Here is a 20491-nt window from a genome sequence, read left to right as displayed (position 1 = left end):
TGTTATGGATGAGCTCCTGCTGAAGAGTCTATTGATCATCTATTGATTACTGTCCTTAGAGCTGGTTGGGTTTTGTGTGGAGAGGAACCGTTAGTTAAACCCTTCAGTTCCAGCCTTCACTTTACACCAGACCTGAGAGCAGCACGTGGAGTTACAGCACAACACACACACACACACAGTTATCATCACACACTGAGAGGGAGATACGAGGGATATGGCTGAGCTGTGACCTGGAAACCCCTCTCCACTTTACTCTGAAGATCCTCTCTAAAGATCTAGGCAGCGGAGCGCAGCGCTGGGCGTGTGCGTTTGATTGATGCTGGCTGTTTGAGATCTCAGCCCCTGACGCGGAGTGACTGTTTGAGTTTGGGGCGGAGGGATATCCTGCTCTCTCTCAGTGCTGCGGAGGAGGAGAAGACGCCGGGAGTCAGTCAGTCAGTCAGTCGGCTAGTTAGGTTAGCTAGTCCCTCAGACTCACTCCTCCTCCTCCTTATTCCAGTAGAGTGAGTGAGTGAGTGTATCACTGCAGCTGGATTTTAACTGGATTTACTGGTCTTTAATGGGACGCTAACTAACCTAGATAACTAGATAAGCTAGTTAACTTGTTGTCATTAGCTAACGTTAGCTGCCTACAGAGTATTTCTTGTCAGAATGGAGCGTGTGCCTGAGCGGAAGGATATGGACAACGGCTTGAAACGGTTAAAACAGGAACTGGTAAGTTTTCCATATTATTATTTTTTTATTATTATTTTATTAACGCATTAATTATTATTGTCTGCTTGATTTTAGAGGTCTATATGCTTTCTGTAGTATTTGCCTGCAGCAAAAAAAAATAAATCATGTTTTGAATCCAGTTCCTTTTTTTTTTTTTTTTTTTATATATTTTAATAATTCATGCATGACTGCATTACCTTTAAAAAAGACTAAAACAGTGGTAAAAGTAACTGCAGGTTTAGTTTGGATCAGGATCTCGGTAGCATTCATGTCATTTTATATTAAGTCTGAGTTTAATCCGGATTTATTTTGAGTTTAGTATAAATCAGTTTTGTTCTGTAAATTTAAATCAGACGCCCATTTACGCCGGGGCAGGTGTGACGCAGGTGCGGTTTGAAATGGGCGAAGCTGATTGGCTGCCGCTCTGCCTTTTGACCTATCAGGGGAGGGCCTCTGATCAACCAAGACTACAGTTGTTTAATAATTTTCCTGCGTTAGATAAAATGATACATTGCAAAATAAATAAAAAAAAAATACCTAAAATATATTAGATTATTTAGATTTCCCGTACAGAAAGGTGAGGTTTTGGCTTAGCCTTTTCACATTTAGAAAGACTTTTTTAATAAATTCAGTTCAGCAATAAAATTCAGTGGCAATGTTAAATGAATTTGGCCATTCAACCAAATGTTTTCATTTTTTTTATTTCAGATTTGACCAAAAATATTAATTTTAGTGTCTCTGTTTCAGGGCATAATATCTACACTACATTCAGACTGGGAATGCACAATCATATTGGAAATATATTGGTGTTGGAGTAGAAGCATTGCCGATTTTGGCCAATTTTTGCTTCTGTATTTATTGTATGCCGGAAAAAGACAGAGCGATGCTAGCCAGGCTACATTAAAATTCACTAATTTAAGCTAATTTTATTTTATTTTTTTACAAGCTGTATTACATCTATTGTTTAACTTGACCTGTTATTTAAAAAAAGAGGGTTTAAAGCTGTAAACAGTCTATATAAGGACCAGGTCGCTAAATAACTAACTAAAACATGTGAAAACTAATAATTTCTCAAGAAAATCCTTTCATTTTATTTATCTACAAACATTTGTGCACAAACAAGTTAGCATGCATCCCAAAGCGTCCATCAAATCAACCTTTCTTGCATTTCAGAATCAGTCTATATATTATCTTAGTAATGTGTGTTTGGCAGATTAGTACATGTAAATATTAGCTTACTAGCCTGTGTTCTACTAAAAGGGAGTGATCAAGTGTTTCTGTGTAATCTGCTGCCACTTTTGCATAGTGGGATTTCCATGTGCATCATAACCACAGTCAAAAACAGACTGGATGTGAGTTTGTATTGTAATTTATTTATATTTAAGTGTATTCAGCTTTGACAGTAAATAAATATAGTTACTATTACCAATTGAGGTACACCCATATTCTTTGTAGCATTTGAGTATAACAATGATTTGTCCAACAATAAGTAAGCAAATGCTTACAAGTCATATATTTACTATCAAAAAAAACAAATTAAAATACTCAATAAATCCATTCTATGGCAGATTTATACTGTCTCATATGACATGGTCTTCTGCAGTACTTAAATCCAGTCTGCACTACAGTAAAGTTGGTGAAAAAGTGAAGGTTTATCTGTGGGGGTGGTGACTCTCATCATATAAGCCGAAAGTGAATGGAGTGGAACAAAGCCTGGCTTTGTAGTGCAGAGATTCCCTAAACAGAGTTTAAAGCTCTGTGACATGTCTGCCTCTGCCAGGCACCCGAGCTTAAAATGCCTCGAGCCAATCGACAGAGCGCCAACGAGTAAAGAACTGCTCAGATACTGAGGAAACTCTCTGGAAGTTTGAGTTTTTCTTAAAGGAATATGCTTTTTTTTAATATGCAGCATTTTACACCCTAATCTGTTTCTGACACATGTGTAGTTATGTAGTTATGGTGGATTATCACACTGAATAGACATGTCAGGTTATTTTCCCCTTATTTGAGTCTCTTAGGCTACATTAATACAGCAAATAAAAGTGGGCCAAATCCATTTTTATAACCAAATCCGATTTTTAGTTTGGGCTGTTCACACAATATTCTTAATGTTATCCATATCTAACATCTGTCTAAATGGTTCATGCTTTGTAAGTGACATGCATGAATGACAGAGCAATGCTTCATGTTAAGTTTCACTTTAATCCCAGACAGAATCTCAAGAGCTATATAAGGACTATAAAGGAATTACACTGTTAAGGTAATTGTATGAGTACTATTATACAAGTACATGTGTGATTTACATTAGCACTGCTGAAGTAAATTAAAAATGAGTATAGCGGATATTTTTGGCAATATAGTATACTGGCGTTCTGACTGCAGTTTAGGAATACAAAGCACTGCAGCTTCACTGCAGTTCATTCATTTGGACTGCTTTGCTAAATTGAAAATGACTGCTGGTGACAGATTTGAGCTCTATGATTCGGGGTTAATGTGCCTGGCACTGGATGCTGGAATTCACATTAATCTCCTGCTGATTACATAACCACAGTCTACTGTTATTTCACTCACTTTGATTTAATAGTAGAAAAGCAAGCAGTACTCGTGATAACAGCTCAGACACTTCTGTACAGCTCCCTCAGAGAGTCCAGGAACAGGTCACTGCTGCTGTCCTTATTCCCCACTCGCTTTTAGCCTGCAGGCCAGAGGAGGAAGACGAGCCCAGCAATGCAGTTATAAACTCTTACACTCTAAAATAGATGTTTTATGAAGGGTTGGGCAATATAAATCAAAACTAAGATATTGATATTTTTCGCTAAATGGTGATATACAGTGTATATCTCTCTATTTTTTTTATCCCATAAGGTTATAACAAAAATACACTTCTAAGACAAAACTGCATGTTCAAAATTTTATACAGGAACTTTAATAATATTTAGCTGTAGATAAACATGAGATAAATTCTAGAGATGGAAAGATCAGTCTGTTATGTATCGGCATCAACAAACTGGGAGAAGAGAAAGATTACCTGTCGGAGATAATTGGAACGCTATATAGTCTATATCAGTGATTCTTAACTGGTGGTTCGGGACCCAAAATTGGGTCTTGGACACGTTCTGGGCAGATCATGACCAGCTTGTTTAAAAAAAAAATACATTTAAAAAAAATACGTATAATTAATGCTCAACAGATTTTGTGATTTTTTTAAAAAGAAGTTCAAGCCACACAGTGTATACAGTGTATACAGTTTTTCCACATTGTATACACACAAAATATGGAACTATGCACACAAATCTAAAAACATTAAACTCATGTGTCACATTGTGACTCCAAACTGCTAAACTCTAAGCACAATTCCACATGTTCTCACTCATATATCATTCTAAATCACAGCTTTGAAAATCGCTAAACACAAATTACATAATTTAGTACACTTCAGTCACCTGAGAATCACTGACCTTCAAATACATAAATAATAAATAAATTTTTGTTACTGATTTTTCTCGTCATGTTTCTCATTGTACTTAAATAAGTGAAAATTACAGTTTTCCAACATACTACATACAGTAAAAATGGCTTACATTTGTGCTGCATATACATGTAGTTCTGTAATGCTTTATAGGGGGGTCCTACACCACACCCAATAAATACAAAGAACAGAAAGCCATAATTTTTTTCATGGACTTGAATTTGGATTTGGATTTGAATTTGTACAGCGGCCTCATGAAGTCAAAAACATAACCAAATACTTCTGATAATAGTGCTCTGAATTTATCTTGTCAGTGTTTATTTGATGCTCTGCAATAGATAAGCATATACATATCTGTGTGTGTTGTTTTTGTGGAAGGAATCAGTTTTGCTAGAGATTTGTAGAGTTTCAACAAAGCAGTTAATCATTTTCAGTTTGTGCTTAGAGTTTTGAGAAACTGAGCCAAGTTTCTAGAAATGCGTTTAAACATTTGGGAAAAAGTTTATGAGGGTGTACTGAGTACAGGCTCCAGTTTTCCACTGTTTTAAAAGTCTGATTTTCATTAGATGGAAAACTGAGGTTGTCTTTGTTTCTCTGACCGTCTATCTCTTCATCTCTTTCATGCAACAGAGCAAAAGTGGGTCAAACCTGCACTGCACTTTTTCATACAGTGAAATTATAGACACCCAGCGTCATCCTGTCATCAGACACTAGGAGGCTTACGTTGTTTTGTTCGAACCTAAATATCAGGTGGTCTGGGTCCGGATCTACTAAGCATGGTCCAGGTGTAGAGTTGTGCTAAATAAGGGTTGATCTACAGTTACAGTAGATACAGAATCACCAGCACTGTAATCTTTTGTACCCATACTGCTGTGCGATGCAACTGCATTCCCAGGGGAGCCAGATTTTGGCACAACACACCTCTTCTTTTTCTTTTTCTTCTTCAATTGTTTAATGGGTGATTTATAGCCAGACTAAAACACCTGTAATTAGTGTGAAAGTCTAGAACCATCTAGTCTAACCATCTAAAAAAGTGTTTTTGCATCAGAACAGATTAGTACCGGCTACTCAGCAGCATTAAAAATAGGGGTGTGCTATATCATATCGTACACGATAATATCGCCAACATTTTTGAATACCGTGAACGATATTATACCCTGAAATATCGTTTTCTATTACATATCTACTAGAGACATATTATATCTGTCCCATATCATTTATTTTACTTTAATTCTGGATATATGAAGACATATGGAGTTCATTATCAATATTATTAGTATCATGACATTCTGGATCATTGACTTCGGTTACAAATCTGGTAAAATTCTTGTATTTTTTAATATCTCAGTTAAGGGTGTGCCATATCATTCCTTATTGTATGCAATAATATATATATATATATATATATATATATATATATATATATATATATATATATATATATATATATATTATTGCATACAATAAGGAATGATATGGCACACAAAAATATCTCAAGAATACACTGCTGCAAAAAAATAAATAAATAAGAAAAAAAATTGTGTATATATATATATATATATATATATATTTATTTATTTATTTATTTTTTGCAGTAGTGTATTCTTGAGATATTTTTGTTTTTAATTCAGTGTTTTGTCATATCGCCAAGAATAGCGTTATCGTGAAAATACCATGAAATATTGTGATATTATTTTAGGGCCATATCGCCCACCCCTAATCAGGGGTAAAATAACCTGATCAGGACATCCCTAGTAATCAGCCTCCTCAATCACCAGCATCTAATTCAGCCTTTAGTATGTGAGTGAGGCAGTGAGGTACCTCCACTCTCCTTATTCGTCCCAGAGGCACCATCATTATCATTAAGAGAAACCGATCAATACGTCTGCTGATTTATTGATCACTGATAAGACTTGCGTGATGATGAACGTCTCAGCCTAATACCTGCTTAGTTCATATGCAGAGTCAGGATCTGGACAAATGAGGTGTGAGTGGTGTGTGTTAATGTGGGTGAATGGGTTTGTGAGTAGTGTGTGTGAGGACTGTCTAAGTAGTGTGTGTGAGTTGTGTGAGAAAGTAGTTTGTATGTGTTAGTATAAGTGAATGTGTGTGAGAGTAGTGTGAGTGTAGTGTTTGTGTGTGTGAGAGAGAGAGAGCTGACTAGCTGAAGTGAGATTGCCTCAAGGATGTTACTCACACACTCATTCGTCATGTTCTGGAACTCTGCAGTGACGTTTGCCAAACACTCGTCTGCCGACTCATCCCACAGTACAGTACAGTGTCGCACACACTCCAGCTTCTGTCTGCTATTTTACTCTTTTTATTATCTTTTTTATTTAGAGTATTTATAAATGTAATCATTAATTTATCTATACTCATCAAAATAGCATGCACTTCACAGCTTTAACTTAGCATTAACTTTTACAGCATACTGATTAGGGGTGTGCCATATCGTATCGTACGCAATAATATCGCAAACATTTTTGTATATGGTGCACGATATTACACCCTGAAATATCGTACCACATCACACACCCCTAATTGTCACATCAGGAACTTTTTTTTTTTTTTTTAGCAAAAGAAAAATTCACAGTGCTCTCATTCCCTGTTATATATCTACTAGAGATTATATCTGTCCGGTATCATTTATTTTACTTTAATCCTGGATACATGGAGATATTTAGAGTGCATTATTAGTATTATTAGTATCATGACATTCTGGATCATTGACTTCTGTTACAAATCAATAAATATCTCAGTTAGGGGTGTGCCACATCATATCATATGCAATAATTAAATTTAATTTTCATTTTGTTACAGTAGTGTATTCTTCAAATCATTTTTTTTAATTCAGTTTTTTGTCATATCACCATGAGAATCGTTATTGCAAAAATACCATGAAATATTATATATATTATGTTAGCGCCATATCGCACACCCCTAGATATGATTCAATATTATCACAATGCATTGCCTGCAATAACGATGATACTACGATTCTGTGATACTCGATATATCACAATACAAAAATCTTCCATACTGTACAGCATCTGTGTTACAGAAGAGGATAAAATACTCCTATGTAAATAAATACATAACAATGCAATAGATCATAAAATCAATATATTGTCTCACCTCTAATGCATGATTATCACATTATGTGGAGTGTTTCTGCAAATACTGTAGATAGTACATAACACACGTGTCTGTGTTTCATATATAGTTTTTTTTTTCCTAAACAAGAAATCCAACAATATCGCACAAGAAATTGTATGTTGCTTAAATAATAATAATAAATAATGAAATATACCACTTTAAATTATACATTTTCCAGATTACTTTCATTTGCACATCATTTTACTTGACTTACTATCTTAATCTTTGACAGTGTTGTGTAAACTAAGATTTTTCAAATTGATGTTTATTTTCATGATGTCTCTTAATATTAAACTTAATTACAGAAACTTTTAGACCCGTTTACCCCGTTTTTCTGCGCTAGAAATGCGCACTCTCTCCGCTTTTAGGGTGTACTCACACTAGGCCCGGTTTGGTTGAATTGTGCCGGAGCACGGTTCGGCCCCCTCCCCACTCCCCCGCAGGCCTGCACTCACACTGCGCTAAACGATCCGTGCCCGAGCACGCTTTCGTCATCAACAGGTGACTTTTGTTTTGAAGAACAGTATGCGCGCACAAAACAATGGAGTTCAGGATCGTACTGTTGTTTTTGTTTCTCTGGAGTCGTTTTGGGCGTGCAAATACGCAACTGAACCAGAGATTCATTGATTGTGCAACACAGCGATTTACTGCTAATCGTGCTGCACGTGTAAGAAGGTTTTTACACAAGCAGCAGACGTCCAGGGAGCAATTTGCAGCTTTACTCGCGGACTACAATTCACGTTTATCAGTAAGGTAAGGGACGTACTTGCTATATACATAAATAGTGACCAAAGGAGCGAAACATAAAACTCAAGTAATAATAAAATGTGTTTGTTGTTTAGGACTTGTAGATAGTAGTCCTAATTTATTATGGGTAACACTAACCATTATGGTGCTCTTTAGAACCCTTTTAAAAAATATTATATGCAGAATTGTGTATAAAACGTCCTCCGTTTACAGTAGGGTCGCATCACTGACGTCATCTTGATCCGTGCCCGGGCACGGTTTGCGCTCACACTGCATCTGTACCGTGCCCAGGTCCAAGTGAGCGTACCGTGCCCGGGCACGGTTCGGAGCGATCACACTAGCCAAACGAACCTTGCTTGTTCGGATTGCCTAGTGTGAGTACACCCTTAGACTCTTTGGCTCGTTTCTGACACCAGCGTTCAAACTGTGAATCTCACGTTATAAAAACCTGCTTAACAGCGGGCCAACTTTCATTCTATTTCTAAAACACCTCGCGGGCCGCTCCAAAAAAGGAAACGGGCCGCAAATGGCCCGCGGGCCGTAGTTTGGACACCCCTGTTCTAGATTCATTATAGTTATTATACCTAGTTCAGACAGAATTGTACATTTTTGCTTACCATCATCAAGTTTATTTTTAACTGTCAGGCAAATTGCACTTGGTATGACAGTGTAATACTAAATATATTATTTCTAGGAGCTTTTTGCATAGAATTTTCACCTTTAATGTATAAGTTATGATGTGACAATGCACAATATTTGCTGCTACTGCGCCCTTTATTAACAAAATAGAATTAGATAGTATAACAGAATTAGTACAGGTTAGTATATGTCCACTAGCATCACAGAATTCAATTTGGCAATAAAAATCCTACCTTTCTATAAAATGCATCAATTAATTATTGTTTCATAAACTGAATTTAATTTAATTTAACTTTGATCCTTTACCCATAATTTAATTTGACCATCTCAGAACCTCATCACCAGGCTTCTATATATCTCTGTACAATTATTCCTTTCTTATATTCCTTCATTTCTGACATTTTCAGACAAAGCTCTCTTTCTCCTCATCACTTCCGCCACAGCCGCTCAGACTCCATCATCGTGATGTCATAAGCAGAAGGTTTTTATTTTGTATTGTAACTCAGAGTGAACTGGGTTTCCTCAGTTACCGTTTCCTCCCCGTGACCTCGACACACTCAGCAGAATGCCTGCATACATATTTAATGAACTGCCAGTAATAAAACCTTAGAGCTCACAGACCACAGGAAACCACTGTCTATGCTCTTCACATGACGGGGCTCGAGAGTGCGACCAGTTTGGTTGCACGTGTGACCTAATTTCTTTATGCTGCTAAAACATTTCTGTGCAACCAGCTGCTCAAGGGGAGAAAAAAGTATTTAATAATTTCACCAATTTGGCAACAATTTCCTCCCATAATTTACTCTTTTCACAAAGCCTGGTGATGTATTAGCATTTTTTTCACCTTGTAAGTTGTGCAACTTGTGAAATCTGTGCAGCAGGTTAAAATATACAAATGAACAAACACATAAAGCTCTAAAGAAAATTAAGAAAATCGTTTTTTTCTGATTTTGCTATTTACAGGTATATGTTTGAGTAAAATTAACATTCTCATTTATTCTATAAACTACAGACACCATTTCTCCCAAATTCCAAATAAAAATATTGTCATTTAAAACTCATTTTTATTTGCATAAAATGAGAAATGGCTGAAGATGCAGAGCTTTCAGACCTCAAATAATGCAAATAGTTTAGAAATCAATATTTGGTGGCATAACCCTCATTTTTAATCACAGTTTTCATGCATCTTGGCATGTTCTCCTTCACCAGTTTTACACACTGCTTTTGGATAACTTTATGCCACTCCTGGTGCAAAAATTCATGTATTTCAGTTTGGTTTGATGGCTTGTGATCATCCATTGATGATATATGATATTGACCATCCTCTTGATTATATTCTAGAGGTTTTCAATTTGGTAAAATCAAAGAAACTCATCATTTTTAAGTGGTTTCTTATTTTTTTCCAGAGCTGTAAAAGAACATAGATAAAAGCAATGATCTCACATTGATTATTTTATAAGACAATTAAATATCATTTTTTAAAAGTTTCAGTGAGAATGGAAATTGTAATTACCCTCAATTAATCACAGACAATTGTATGATTCGATTAGTTACTTTTTTTTAATTCACTGACTGGCTTACCTTTTTTTTTTTTTTTGCATCCTTTTTTATCTCATTCACTCCTACTTCTTTTTCTCACTCTCCAATCCCAAGCGTTTTCCAAACTGCATGTGCTCATTCACATAAATTGATTTTAGGATATAACGATACATACATACACTATATGGATAAATATATTTGAGACACCAGCTGATGAAAAAAGGGGTGGGCGATATGGCCCTAAAATAATATCACCATATTTCAGTGTATTTTTTGATAGGGATATTTTAAGTGCAGTAAGACCCTTTAAATCAGGGGTTCTCAACTGGTCTCAGCCCGGGACCATATTTCTTATGGTCATTAAGTCACATTTATTTTTGAAAAAAGCCTTTAAAAACCAATTTATACATACATACTCTTACAAAGTGCATCTAAGAGCAATTTTGTTAAAAATTCTCACTTCTCTGCAACAAACTCTCCCTCTCCATCTCTTTTTTTTGCTAATATTAAATATAAGTACAAAATTAGATGAGCATTAATTATTTTATTTTTTTTAAAACACACACACATATATATGTGTGTGTTTGTGTGTGTGTGTGTGTGTGTGTGTGTGTGTGTGTGTGTGTGTGTGTGTGTGTGTGTGTGTGTGTGTGTGTGTGTGTGTGTGTTTTTTTACAAGCTGTCCGCGACACGTTGAGAATCACTGCTTTAAATAACATTGGATACTGAAACACTGGAATTAAAAATATCTATACTACCCAGGGAAAGCTCTACTAGATTTTGGATCGTTGTATTGAGGATTTAATTGCATTCAGCCATTAGGAGCATTGCACTGCTTGCATTAGGCATGGTTTATCTGCTCTACAGAGTCCTATTCTATTGGTAATACTTCTCTAAAATAACTTTAGAAGCTGTGAATGTTTAAAAGAGGGTTATATTTAAAGTAGCTGAATGCTTCTTCATTCATTACAGAGGTGTACAGAAACATGTGGGCATAAATAGTGTAAGTGTATTTCCTCAGTCAGCAGTGAACTGTGTTTGATGTGTTTTTTAAGTGATAGCTCTTTGATCAGGACAGCTGTTTGGACGCTCTCACTCTCACGCAGGTCTACTCACTATGAGCAAGAGGACACATCTCATCTTTCAGCTCTGACTCACTGTCTAACCCTCTCACACTGCTGAAACTACAGCCCCTAGCAGGCCCTGCTCAATATCCCACGGCTAAAAGAGCACTAATCAATGGAGCGCTTTAGTTAGAGGCTCACCTGATTGGCTGAAAGGCAGATACACTTCAGAGAGAGAAAGAGGGAGAGAGAGAGAGACAGGGAGTGAAAGGAAGAGACAGAGAGAGAGGGAGACAGCAAGAGCTCAGAGGAGACTGTGGAAGGTAAGCTGATGGGGCTTGATTTCTTGTTTTTGAAATATTAGGGACAATATTATTTAGTTACATCAGTGCTGTAGATTAATAGGAAAGTGTAGAGATGTTATCAAAGTATGAATGATTGTATGCACAAATGTGTATATATATATGTGTGTGTGTACAATATAAAGACTTTAATATTCCTGTTCAATATATATGAATGTTCTTGTTTATTGAATCTCTTCAAAGTGAAAACTGACAGCTAATAGAAACTAATCATGAAAAAAAACTTTAATCCAGAAGGAAGAGTGTGATTGGAGTGGTAGAGGTTCCTAATGGAGTCCTAATGGATAATGCATCCCATGCAGCTCCAATATTCTCACACAGTTCCTGCAGATTTTGCAGTATTAGTGTAACGAGTGTAAATAGTTAATAGCGTACCACACATTTTCAATGGCCATGGTATAGCAACCGTGTCTTCAATGTAAGCTCTTGAGATGGCAGCAGTATGTGGAGGAGCATTGTCCTGTTGGAATAGTGCACCAAATTGTGCATTCGGTAAAGGTAGGGTCACTGGTTGCAGAACCTCATTAGCATAATATTGTTTAGCCTTGGTTTGTCACAGTGATTATGCTATTGACATAATGTACAATATATGGACAGTGGGGGATCCCATTAATGTGAATGAGCAAGAATGCAATCATTTTATTGGTTTAGAATATTTGAACAATATTTTATGTTTGATATTTTAGAATGTCTGAGTTTTCTTAACGATCCAAAGTTCTTTACAGTCATTGCTCTTTAAAAAGGGTGTTATTGCATATATATGCCACTATATTAAATAGTGGCATATATAGTATCAATGGCACAAAATGGCCTTAAAATGACAAATAAAATACAATACAGTTTATCACAATTGTCTTTGACACAGTACATTGTCCATTAACAATAGTTATTAAGACAAGTCTAAGAAATGTTCTTATATATTTTTTCTTGCAGATATTATTTTAAATCCTGTTGAGAAGGTCAGTGTAAGAAATTATCTGTATTTAATTTTCTGAGTCAGGCCAAGGTTATTGGATCAGGACTGTATGTACAGCTCTCAGCGAGCCTGAGGCCGGGCAGTTATTGATCTGTAATCTAAGAGATGCTGAGCTCTTTTACAGGCAGCGCTGCCTGACCCAACCATAATTTATGTTCACTAAAGGAAGCAGGATTTTCAGTTGATTGAATTAGATGGAAGTGAATTTCTGCATTAAAGATGTTTTTAAAAGCCGTTATATTGTTCATAGTTTTTTATACATATATATACACTATATTGCCAAAAGTATTCGCACGCAGACTGCTTCTACAAACATTAGTGAAAAAATGGGTCTCAGGCTCTCAGGAGCTCAGTGAACTCCAGCAGTGTGATACCGTTTGATAGGATGCAGCACCTGTGCAGCAACAAGTCCAGTCGTGAAATTTCCTCACTACTCACTACTAAATATTCCACAGCCAACTGTCAGTGATATTATTATAACACAGTGGAAGCCACTGGGAATGACAGCAACTCGCTCTGTCAGTTTAAGATAATAAAACAAGTATATGTTTATATATATATATATATATATATTTTATATATAGTTTATATATATAAACTATATATATATGTATGTATGTATGTATGTATGTGCCAGTCTTTTTGAAAAAGAAAAAAGTAATCTTAGTATTGTAAAAACCTGAAAAAAAAGTATAAAAAAGAGGGGGTGTAGAGCTGTGGAAAGATATTGTTAATGAGATTGTTAACAAAGTTAAAATTAAAAAGAAATGGGGAAAGTGGCTAGACTATAATAACACCTGACTGTATTTAATAGCCTTGAATGTTGGAGAATTTTACCCCAACCCTGGTCTCTTTGTGAATGTGTATGTATATGCATAGATATATGTGTATGTGTATGTATGCATATATGTGTGTGTATGTATATATATATATATATATATATATATATATATATATTTTCTTCTTAACCCATGTTTGCTCATTGTAAGCAAGATTTTTTTTTTTTTTGGATAATACCACCATAATGTCAATTGTACTATTATGTGTTCCCTGGCAGCCTTGTTTGTATGTTCTTTTAAACAATAAGCTTTGATAAATCAATAAAATCTAAGTATAAAAAAGAGGGGGTGATTTTTTTTTTTTAGCAAACAATTAATTGTTTAAAATATTAAACTGAGCTTTATTTTCTAAACAGACTCTTTAAAAAAAATGGAAAAAAAAACTGGTACATTAAGACATCTGGCTGACCCACATGGCAACAGCTTTAGTCTTTAGTTAAGCTTAATATTGGAATAAGTCTCGGTTTAGCAGTGAAGAGATGAATTTGAGGTCTGACAAGATAAGATGATAAAATAAAAAAAGAAGCTTGTCTGGGCCATACATCAATGCTACTGGACTACTAAACAATAGGCGTGTTTAATACAGTTTTATTACAGTATAAAAAAACACATCAGAAATGGACATACAAGCTTTGTTGCATGTCAGTGCAAATCAACTGAAAATAGGATTGCTCTACATCCACTCATTACTTATTAATGTTAAATACAGTATTTACAACACTACGCAACAGATCATGTGACACTGTGCGCTTCGTACACGATCTATCACAACCTTCAAGTGTTTGAGGTTCTCCTTGATCCCAAACCATGTGGAGATACAGTTACCTGAATAACAACAGGTGTGAGACGGGCAGAGAGACAGCAACGCTTAGTACAATAGAGGACAGGTGACGGGTGTGAAGAGCAGCCTGAACGTGGCTCCCGTATCCAGGTGTTATTTACCTCATTCCTGGCATGACTCTGAGCTGAGGTAAGACTTTAGAGTAATGCCAGGATGAACCACCCAACCAAAACCAGAGGATTCAGTCTTCTGTTCTTCTGTTAAATCAGACCCTCGGGGGAAACTGGAGACCACGGCATGGGTAGCCCACTGCTAGTGCTAACCGCATATTCTGAGATATGTGGAATGTATTAGCATAGCACAGACGGTTAGCTTTTTGTTTCATTACTCTTTGAACATGGTCTGTGATGTATTGATGATGATTATGATGATGATAATAATAATAACAACAGTATGAAAACCATTTTACAGGGTTACTAGGCAAACCAAGCAATTGCAGACGGTTATGAATTAAATGCAACAACAAACTGTGTGAGATGCTGACAGTAGAATATAACCAGACTGGAACATGTTCAGCAGTATCCATGCACACCAGCTTTAACATCACGGTTTATAACACTAAAATGGATAAAGCTACTAACTGACATTAGTTTCACTTTCAAATCATGGAAACAACACACCAAAGCCTCAACCGATCCTTTATATTGTAGGGTCAGTTTTACTTGGGGCCCCCAAATGCCTTGAAATGGCCCTGACAAGGCTTATATAGCATAGACCATAGACATGTATTGAGTGTATTTGCAACCAGATCTTAATTAATCTGTTTAATAACAAAGTTAACTATCAAAGAAATATCATAAACTTATTATGTTCTTACTTTAAATGTAGAACAAACAGAATCACATTTGTATATTCTACAGTATTTTGTTATTTCATTAATATTTAAATTATTATTTATCATGATATCGTTTCAATATATATCAGTATATTTACGCAGGTATCATATCGACACACACACACAGCTCATGGCACATTTGCTCTTTCCAGGAGGTTGAATGTGGAATATGGAGCTAGACTAGTTTTATTTACTTTACTAAAGCTCTCTGTTAAACTCCAAACATTAAAAAAGCTCATTTACTTTGAAATAGTATAATACAGTAAAAAAAAGACTACACTATTATTACTGTCCCCCTCCCAAATACAGAGGTAACTACCAGAATGTTTGTAAAATTTTATCATGATTTTAAATAACAGAATAATGTTGTGGTTAATACAATTAATTTTAAGCAATTGACACCAATTATACACATTTATTTTTTATAGATTTTGTCAGGTTTACGCTGATTCTTTTATATAGATTTATCTATATATCTATCATTAAAAGCTTAGTTTTCAGGAGAAGAAAACGTATGGTTAATCGCAGAATTTTTATAATCAATTGACACCACTAATTGCAATATGTGTTTTTTTCTCTCTCTCTTCCAGATCTCTATGAGGGAAGCAGGTGATGGTCTCCAGGCTCAGATGAACTCTATGATGGGAGCTCTGCAGGAGCTGAAACTCCTCCAGGTCCAGACTGCACTGGAGCAACTGCAGATCTCCTGCAAAACCACTCATCAACCACCAACCATTGACTTCATCCCTCAGCATCCACCTCTCAGAGCTACAACTACAGCTTCAGCTTCAGACATGGTCCTCACAAACCAGCTGGACCACATCGCAGGAACCAGGCTGAAGGATACGCAGGTTTTAGAAGGAAGGTTGGAGGAACATTCGTTTACGAGGGAGTCGAGTCTGTCAGAACCGGAACCGGAAATGGAGCAATCTTTGTTCTTCACCAGCTCTCCAATGGAGAACCATAGGCTGGCATTGGCTCCACACCTGGGTGGAGTAGCAAAGGGGCAAGAACTTCGAGAAGGCCAACATAGAGGAAGTCTTTGCACCACCTCTACTTCCTTCTCTAGCTTTGAGGACGAGAGCTTCTCCTCACGTGATTCTTCACGCGATTCTTCACATGGCTCTTCATGTTATTCTCCTTCAGTTGATGCTGGTTCTTGTTACCCAACTTCGAGTTCCTCCACGCTTGAGGATCATCGACCGCCGTTCCACCCAGCTACAATGGCGGAGCTTCAGGGGCTAATGGACACTCTGTCACGCGAAGGTCCATCAATCGACAGCGACTTTTCGCACTACGATACAGACGACTCCAGCGATTGGACTTCGTCTCTAATGAGCCACAGCCGAAACAGGCAACCCTTGGTGCTTGGCGACAATGTCTTCGCCGATCTCGTAGGCAACTGGCTGGACTTGCCAGAGTTGGAGAGTCGTTTAGCGGACGAAGAAGAACGGGCAGGAAGGCTCGCTGAAGCGTCCGGGCATCCCCTGCGCCTCAGCTGCTCTCAGGAATTCTGCAAACGCCTTTCTTTGACCACCAACATCTTTAAAAAAGTCCTGCGGAGCATTCGACCCGACCGGGACAGGCTGCTCAAGGAGAGACCCGGGTGGTTGACCCCAGAGGACGAGGAGGAGGAACTGTTGAAACGAGGAAAGAAGAAAATGAAAGGGTCCAAACCGAAAGGAAGCTTCTATAGACCCTTCTGGTCAAAAGCTGGCAGGAGAGCCTGGAAGAACAGAGCCAAACCTCAAGGAGACAACGCGGAGGAGATCAGGAGTTCAAAGGGGCCCGTCTTTGATTACAGCTCTGCGGTGTGGGTTTAAAAGGTACTGATTATAAACAGTGATAATTACACATTACTCCCAGGACAAAAAACGGAGGGGAACAGAGCGTGTGAAGCAGCCTAGAGACTGAAATCAAGAGACTATTCTCAGGACCAAAGCATTTAAAAAAGAACTTTTTAATAAAAAATAAATATGAATACCATGTCAGGAACATGCTTGCACAATGTATAAAAGAAACATTAATTGTGTTTTTTTTTATTCTCTGTATTTCAATCTCTTATCATTATTATTATTATTATTATTATCATTACTATCATTAGCCTTGATGTTAAAAAAATACATTAATCGTCTAAAAAAACTGTTGCACCCAAAAGAAAGTGTTAGATTGGAATGGTAATAAAAAGAAAGATAAAGATTACCAGAAACAATAAACTATTATTAGTCATTTTCAACAATAATGGTTTTATTAGCTGTTATCATGGTCTGTGAGGCCTGTGTGCCATTCGTCTTCATTACAGATGCTGTAACAGCCCAGCTTTACGTTAATTAATTCAATCAATGCAACCAGTGGCCTACCTTTACTGAATGCACATTTTGGTGCACTATTCTGTATTCTATACTGCTGCTGTCTCAAGAGCTTACCTTAAAGACACTAGAAGATACTATATCATGTTCAGCTGCATCAATAGATCTATTTCTGTTTTAAAATGTGTGGAATGCTGCTATTAAACGCTCTATCAACACTCCCTACCACCCCTACCACACAAACTGCAGGAACTGTGAGAGAATGTTGGAGCTGCATGGGATAAATTATCACAGGACTCCATTAAGAACCTCTACATTTCTCTACAGGCTGAGACGTCTGGGTTACACACTGGGTTACACACTACTTCTATATGTGTAGCTCAATAAATACGAACCAGAGTTTCCCATATCATGTAAAATGTTAAATAATTCATTGTTTCTGGTAGGGGTGGGCGATATGGCTCTAAAATAATATCACAATATACTACTTTTAAGACAAACCATCCTTATTATGACGATATGGATTTTTAATATCCTGATATTTCTGTGTCACGATATATTGTATACGATATACTATTGCCCACCCCTAGTTTCTGGTATTTATTCAGTCTTTCTTCTGAACAGCACTACAATCCCACACTTCCATTGGTTTCTAAATGCAGCTATTTCTTTGATGATGAGTGTATGTCCCACTATTAACACTCCTCATAAATGTTGTACGTTTTGTATTTCCCTATGTACTGAATTATGCCAAACAGCTCTCTGCAAGTCCAAACTTGTACTGTTGTACAGAAATATACCTGTATAAGTTGGACATGGTGTGCTCTCAGGATATTACATAAATGCAATAAATGATTAAAAAATGAACCAGTGGAGTAGTTTACTTATAAAAGATTAAATGAATCATAAATGTCCATTTTAATAATTACATTGTTGGGTCACATGGGTGGAACATGGGCTATTAGGCTTGTGCAAGGTGAGCATTGTGGGTTCTGAGTGGGTTTGTATTGTATGAGACCTGTTTTCGTGATATACAGTACAGGCCAAAAGTTTGGACACATCTTCTCTTTTTCAATGCGTTTTCTTTATTTTCATGACTATTTACATTGTAGATTCTCACTGAAGCATCAAAACTATAAATGAACACATGTGGAGTTTTATGTACTTAACAAAAAAGGTAAAATAACTAAAAAATATATATATATAATATATTTTATATATATATATATATATCTAGTTTCTTCAAAATAGCCACCCTTTGCTCTGATTACTGCTTTGCACACTCTTGGCATCATTCTCTCAATGAGCTTCAAGAGGTGGCCCCCTGAAATGTTTTTCCAACAGTCTTGAAGGAAGGAGTTCCCAGAGGTGTTTATTAGCAGTTGTTGGGCCTTTGCCTTCTTCACTCTGTAACATTTTTTGTTAAGTACATAAAACTCCACATGTGTTCATTCATAGTTTTAATGCCTTCAGTGTTAATCTACAATGTAAATAGTCATGAAAAAATAAAGAAAACACAGTAAGAAAGAGAAGGTGTGTCCAAACTTTGGCCTGTACTGTATACAAAAGCCATTCACTGTGCAGCGTGGTTTAGGGCATGTCAGTGCGTCTTTTGCTATCGTAACAACAGGGAAAGTACTCCTTGCATGGCTCGAAACGTGCAAAAGTCCTGTACTAATTCTCTTAATCAACCATGGGTGTGTTTGGATGTAATGTACAATAAACCAGCCAGAGTGGCACTTGCCATTACCTTTAAGAGTCAGGTGCACTCTGACTTTGGCGGATTGCTATTTTAAAGGCTTCTCAGGAGAGAAAACTAAAATATTTCTGCAGGGTTTCTGTATAAAAAAAGCTTCCTATACACTTGTTTTTTAATTTCATGGAGGTAAACAAAATCTAAACAAACTACACAGTGAAAGCACAAAATCACAGCAGTGACACTGAGGTGTTTAAAACTCCAGAAAACTGCTTCACACTGCAGACAATCCGGACCATGGTTAATTAGTTCCTATTTTGGTTGGACCAAACTATAGTCCTTTGGGTTGGACCTTCATTCGCAGTTCCTTTCACACCTGCTACTTTGGACCAAAAAAGCAAGGGTTCTGTTACACCCTTAGTGTGGACCAGACCCACAGTGCTGCTGGAGTTTTTGAACATCTTAGTGTCACAGCTGAACTGAGAATAGTCCACCAAAAGCATCCTCTAGACAGCTTCCTCCATGTTCATTGGCTCTCATCTGACCCAGTGGCCTTTACACTGAAACCAGTAGTAAGCCCTAGAGTTCCTGAAACCCCCTTCTAGTTTTTGAGGAACCATACTAACCTTACATTCTCACCATCTGGCAAGACTTTAACTTCCTGTTTACAAAATCATGACTCTTCACCTCTCCAGCGAGGTCACGAGAGGTCACCATGGAGGGGACAGGCCTAAAATCCCAGCGGGTGGAGCTTTACCCAGAAACTCTGTTAGCATAATCAGACAAAAATCTGGTCATGTCTGGTCATGATTGAGTCTATTCTACTTGAGAACCACAAACATTAGCATGGCTGACCAAAAGTATTGGAACAGTGAGACCAATCTCTTCATCCCGATTTCTTCTGTAGACTGAAATCATTTGGGTTTCACAATAAAAGATGAACATGAGACAAAATATCAACATTTAGCTAGAGAGGCACTTGCCATTACCTTTAAGAGTCAGGTGTGCAGGGTTTCTGTATGAAAAAAAAGCTAAATTTACTATACACTTGTTTTTTTTAATTTCATGAAAGTAAACAAAACCTAAACAAACTACACAGTGAAAGCACAAAATCACAGCAGTGATACTGAGGTGTTTAAAACTCCAGCAACACTGCTGTGTCTGATCCACTATCCATATGTCCCAAGATGGACAGTAAGTATAGAAACAAAGATCATAATATTCTGACTGGACTGTATATAATATTGTAATATTAAATGTTACCAGCACTGAGCATTACTGCCATTCTTTTATTTTACTCAATCT

General features: G+C 36.8%; 1 protein-coding gene across 2 annotated transcripts; it reads left to right on the top strand.

Moving 5' to 3' along the window:
* The first annotated feature begins 270 nt into the window (after positions 1 to 270).
* LOC107197797 (PAK4-inhibitor INKA2) lies at positions 271 to 18357 on the top strand. 2 transcript variants are annotated; one of them, XM_022670265.2, is made up of 2 exons: positions 271 to 714; positions 15772 to 18357. In XM_022670265.2, exons 1-2 carry the CDS (start codon positions 652 to 654, stop codon positions 17002 to 17004), a joined length of 1296 nt encoding a protein of 431 aa, XP_022525986.2. In that variant the 5' UTR covers positions 271 to 651; the 3' UTR covers positions 17005 to 18357. The 2 variants fall into 2 exon arrangements, with proteins under 2 accessions (XP_022525986.2, XP_015463052.3); XM_015607566.3 differs by lacking the exon at positions 271 to 714 and adding an exon at positions 11382 to 11651.
* Positions 18358 to 20491: the final 2134 nt, after the last annotated feature.

Source organism: Astyanax mexicanus, chromosome 12 (assembly GCF_023375975.1).
Source record: "Astyanax mexicanus isolate ESR-SI-001 chromosome 12, AstMex3_surface, whole genome shotgun sequence".
Lineage (NCBI taxonomy): Eukaryota > Metazoa > Chordata > Actinopteri > Characiformes > Acestrorhamphidae > Astyanax > Astyanax mexicanus.
This window is presented reverse-complemented; position numbering and strand designations above follow the sequence as displayed.

Bases quoted from the DNA above. Each gene is read 5' to 3' on its own strand.
- LOC107197797 (XM_022670265.2), top strand. From the start codon at position 652: ATGGAGCGTGTGCCTGAGCGGAAGGATATGGACAACGGCTTGAAACGG. The intron at 715-15,771 runs GTAAGTTTTCCA...TCTCTCTTCCAG, and splicing joins AACGGTTAAAACAGGAACTG to ATCTCTATGAGGGAAGCAGG.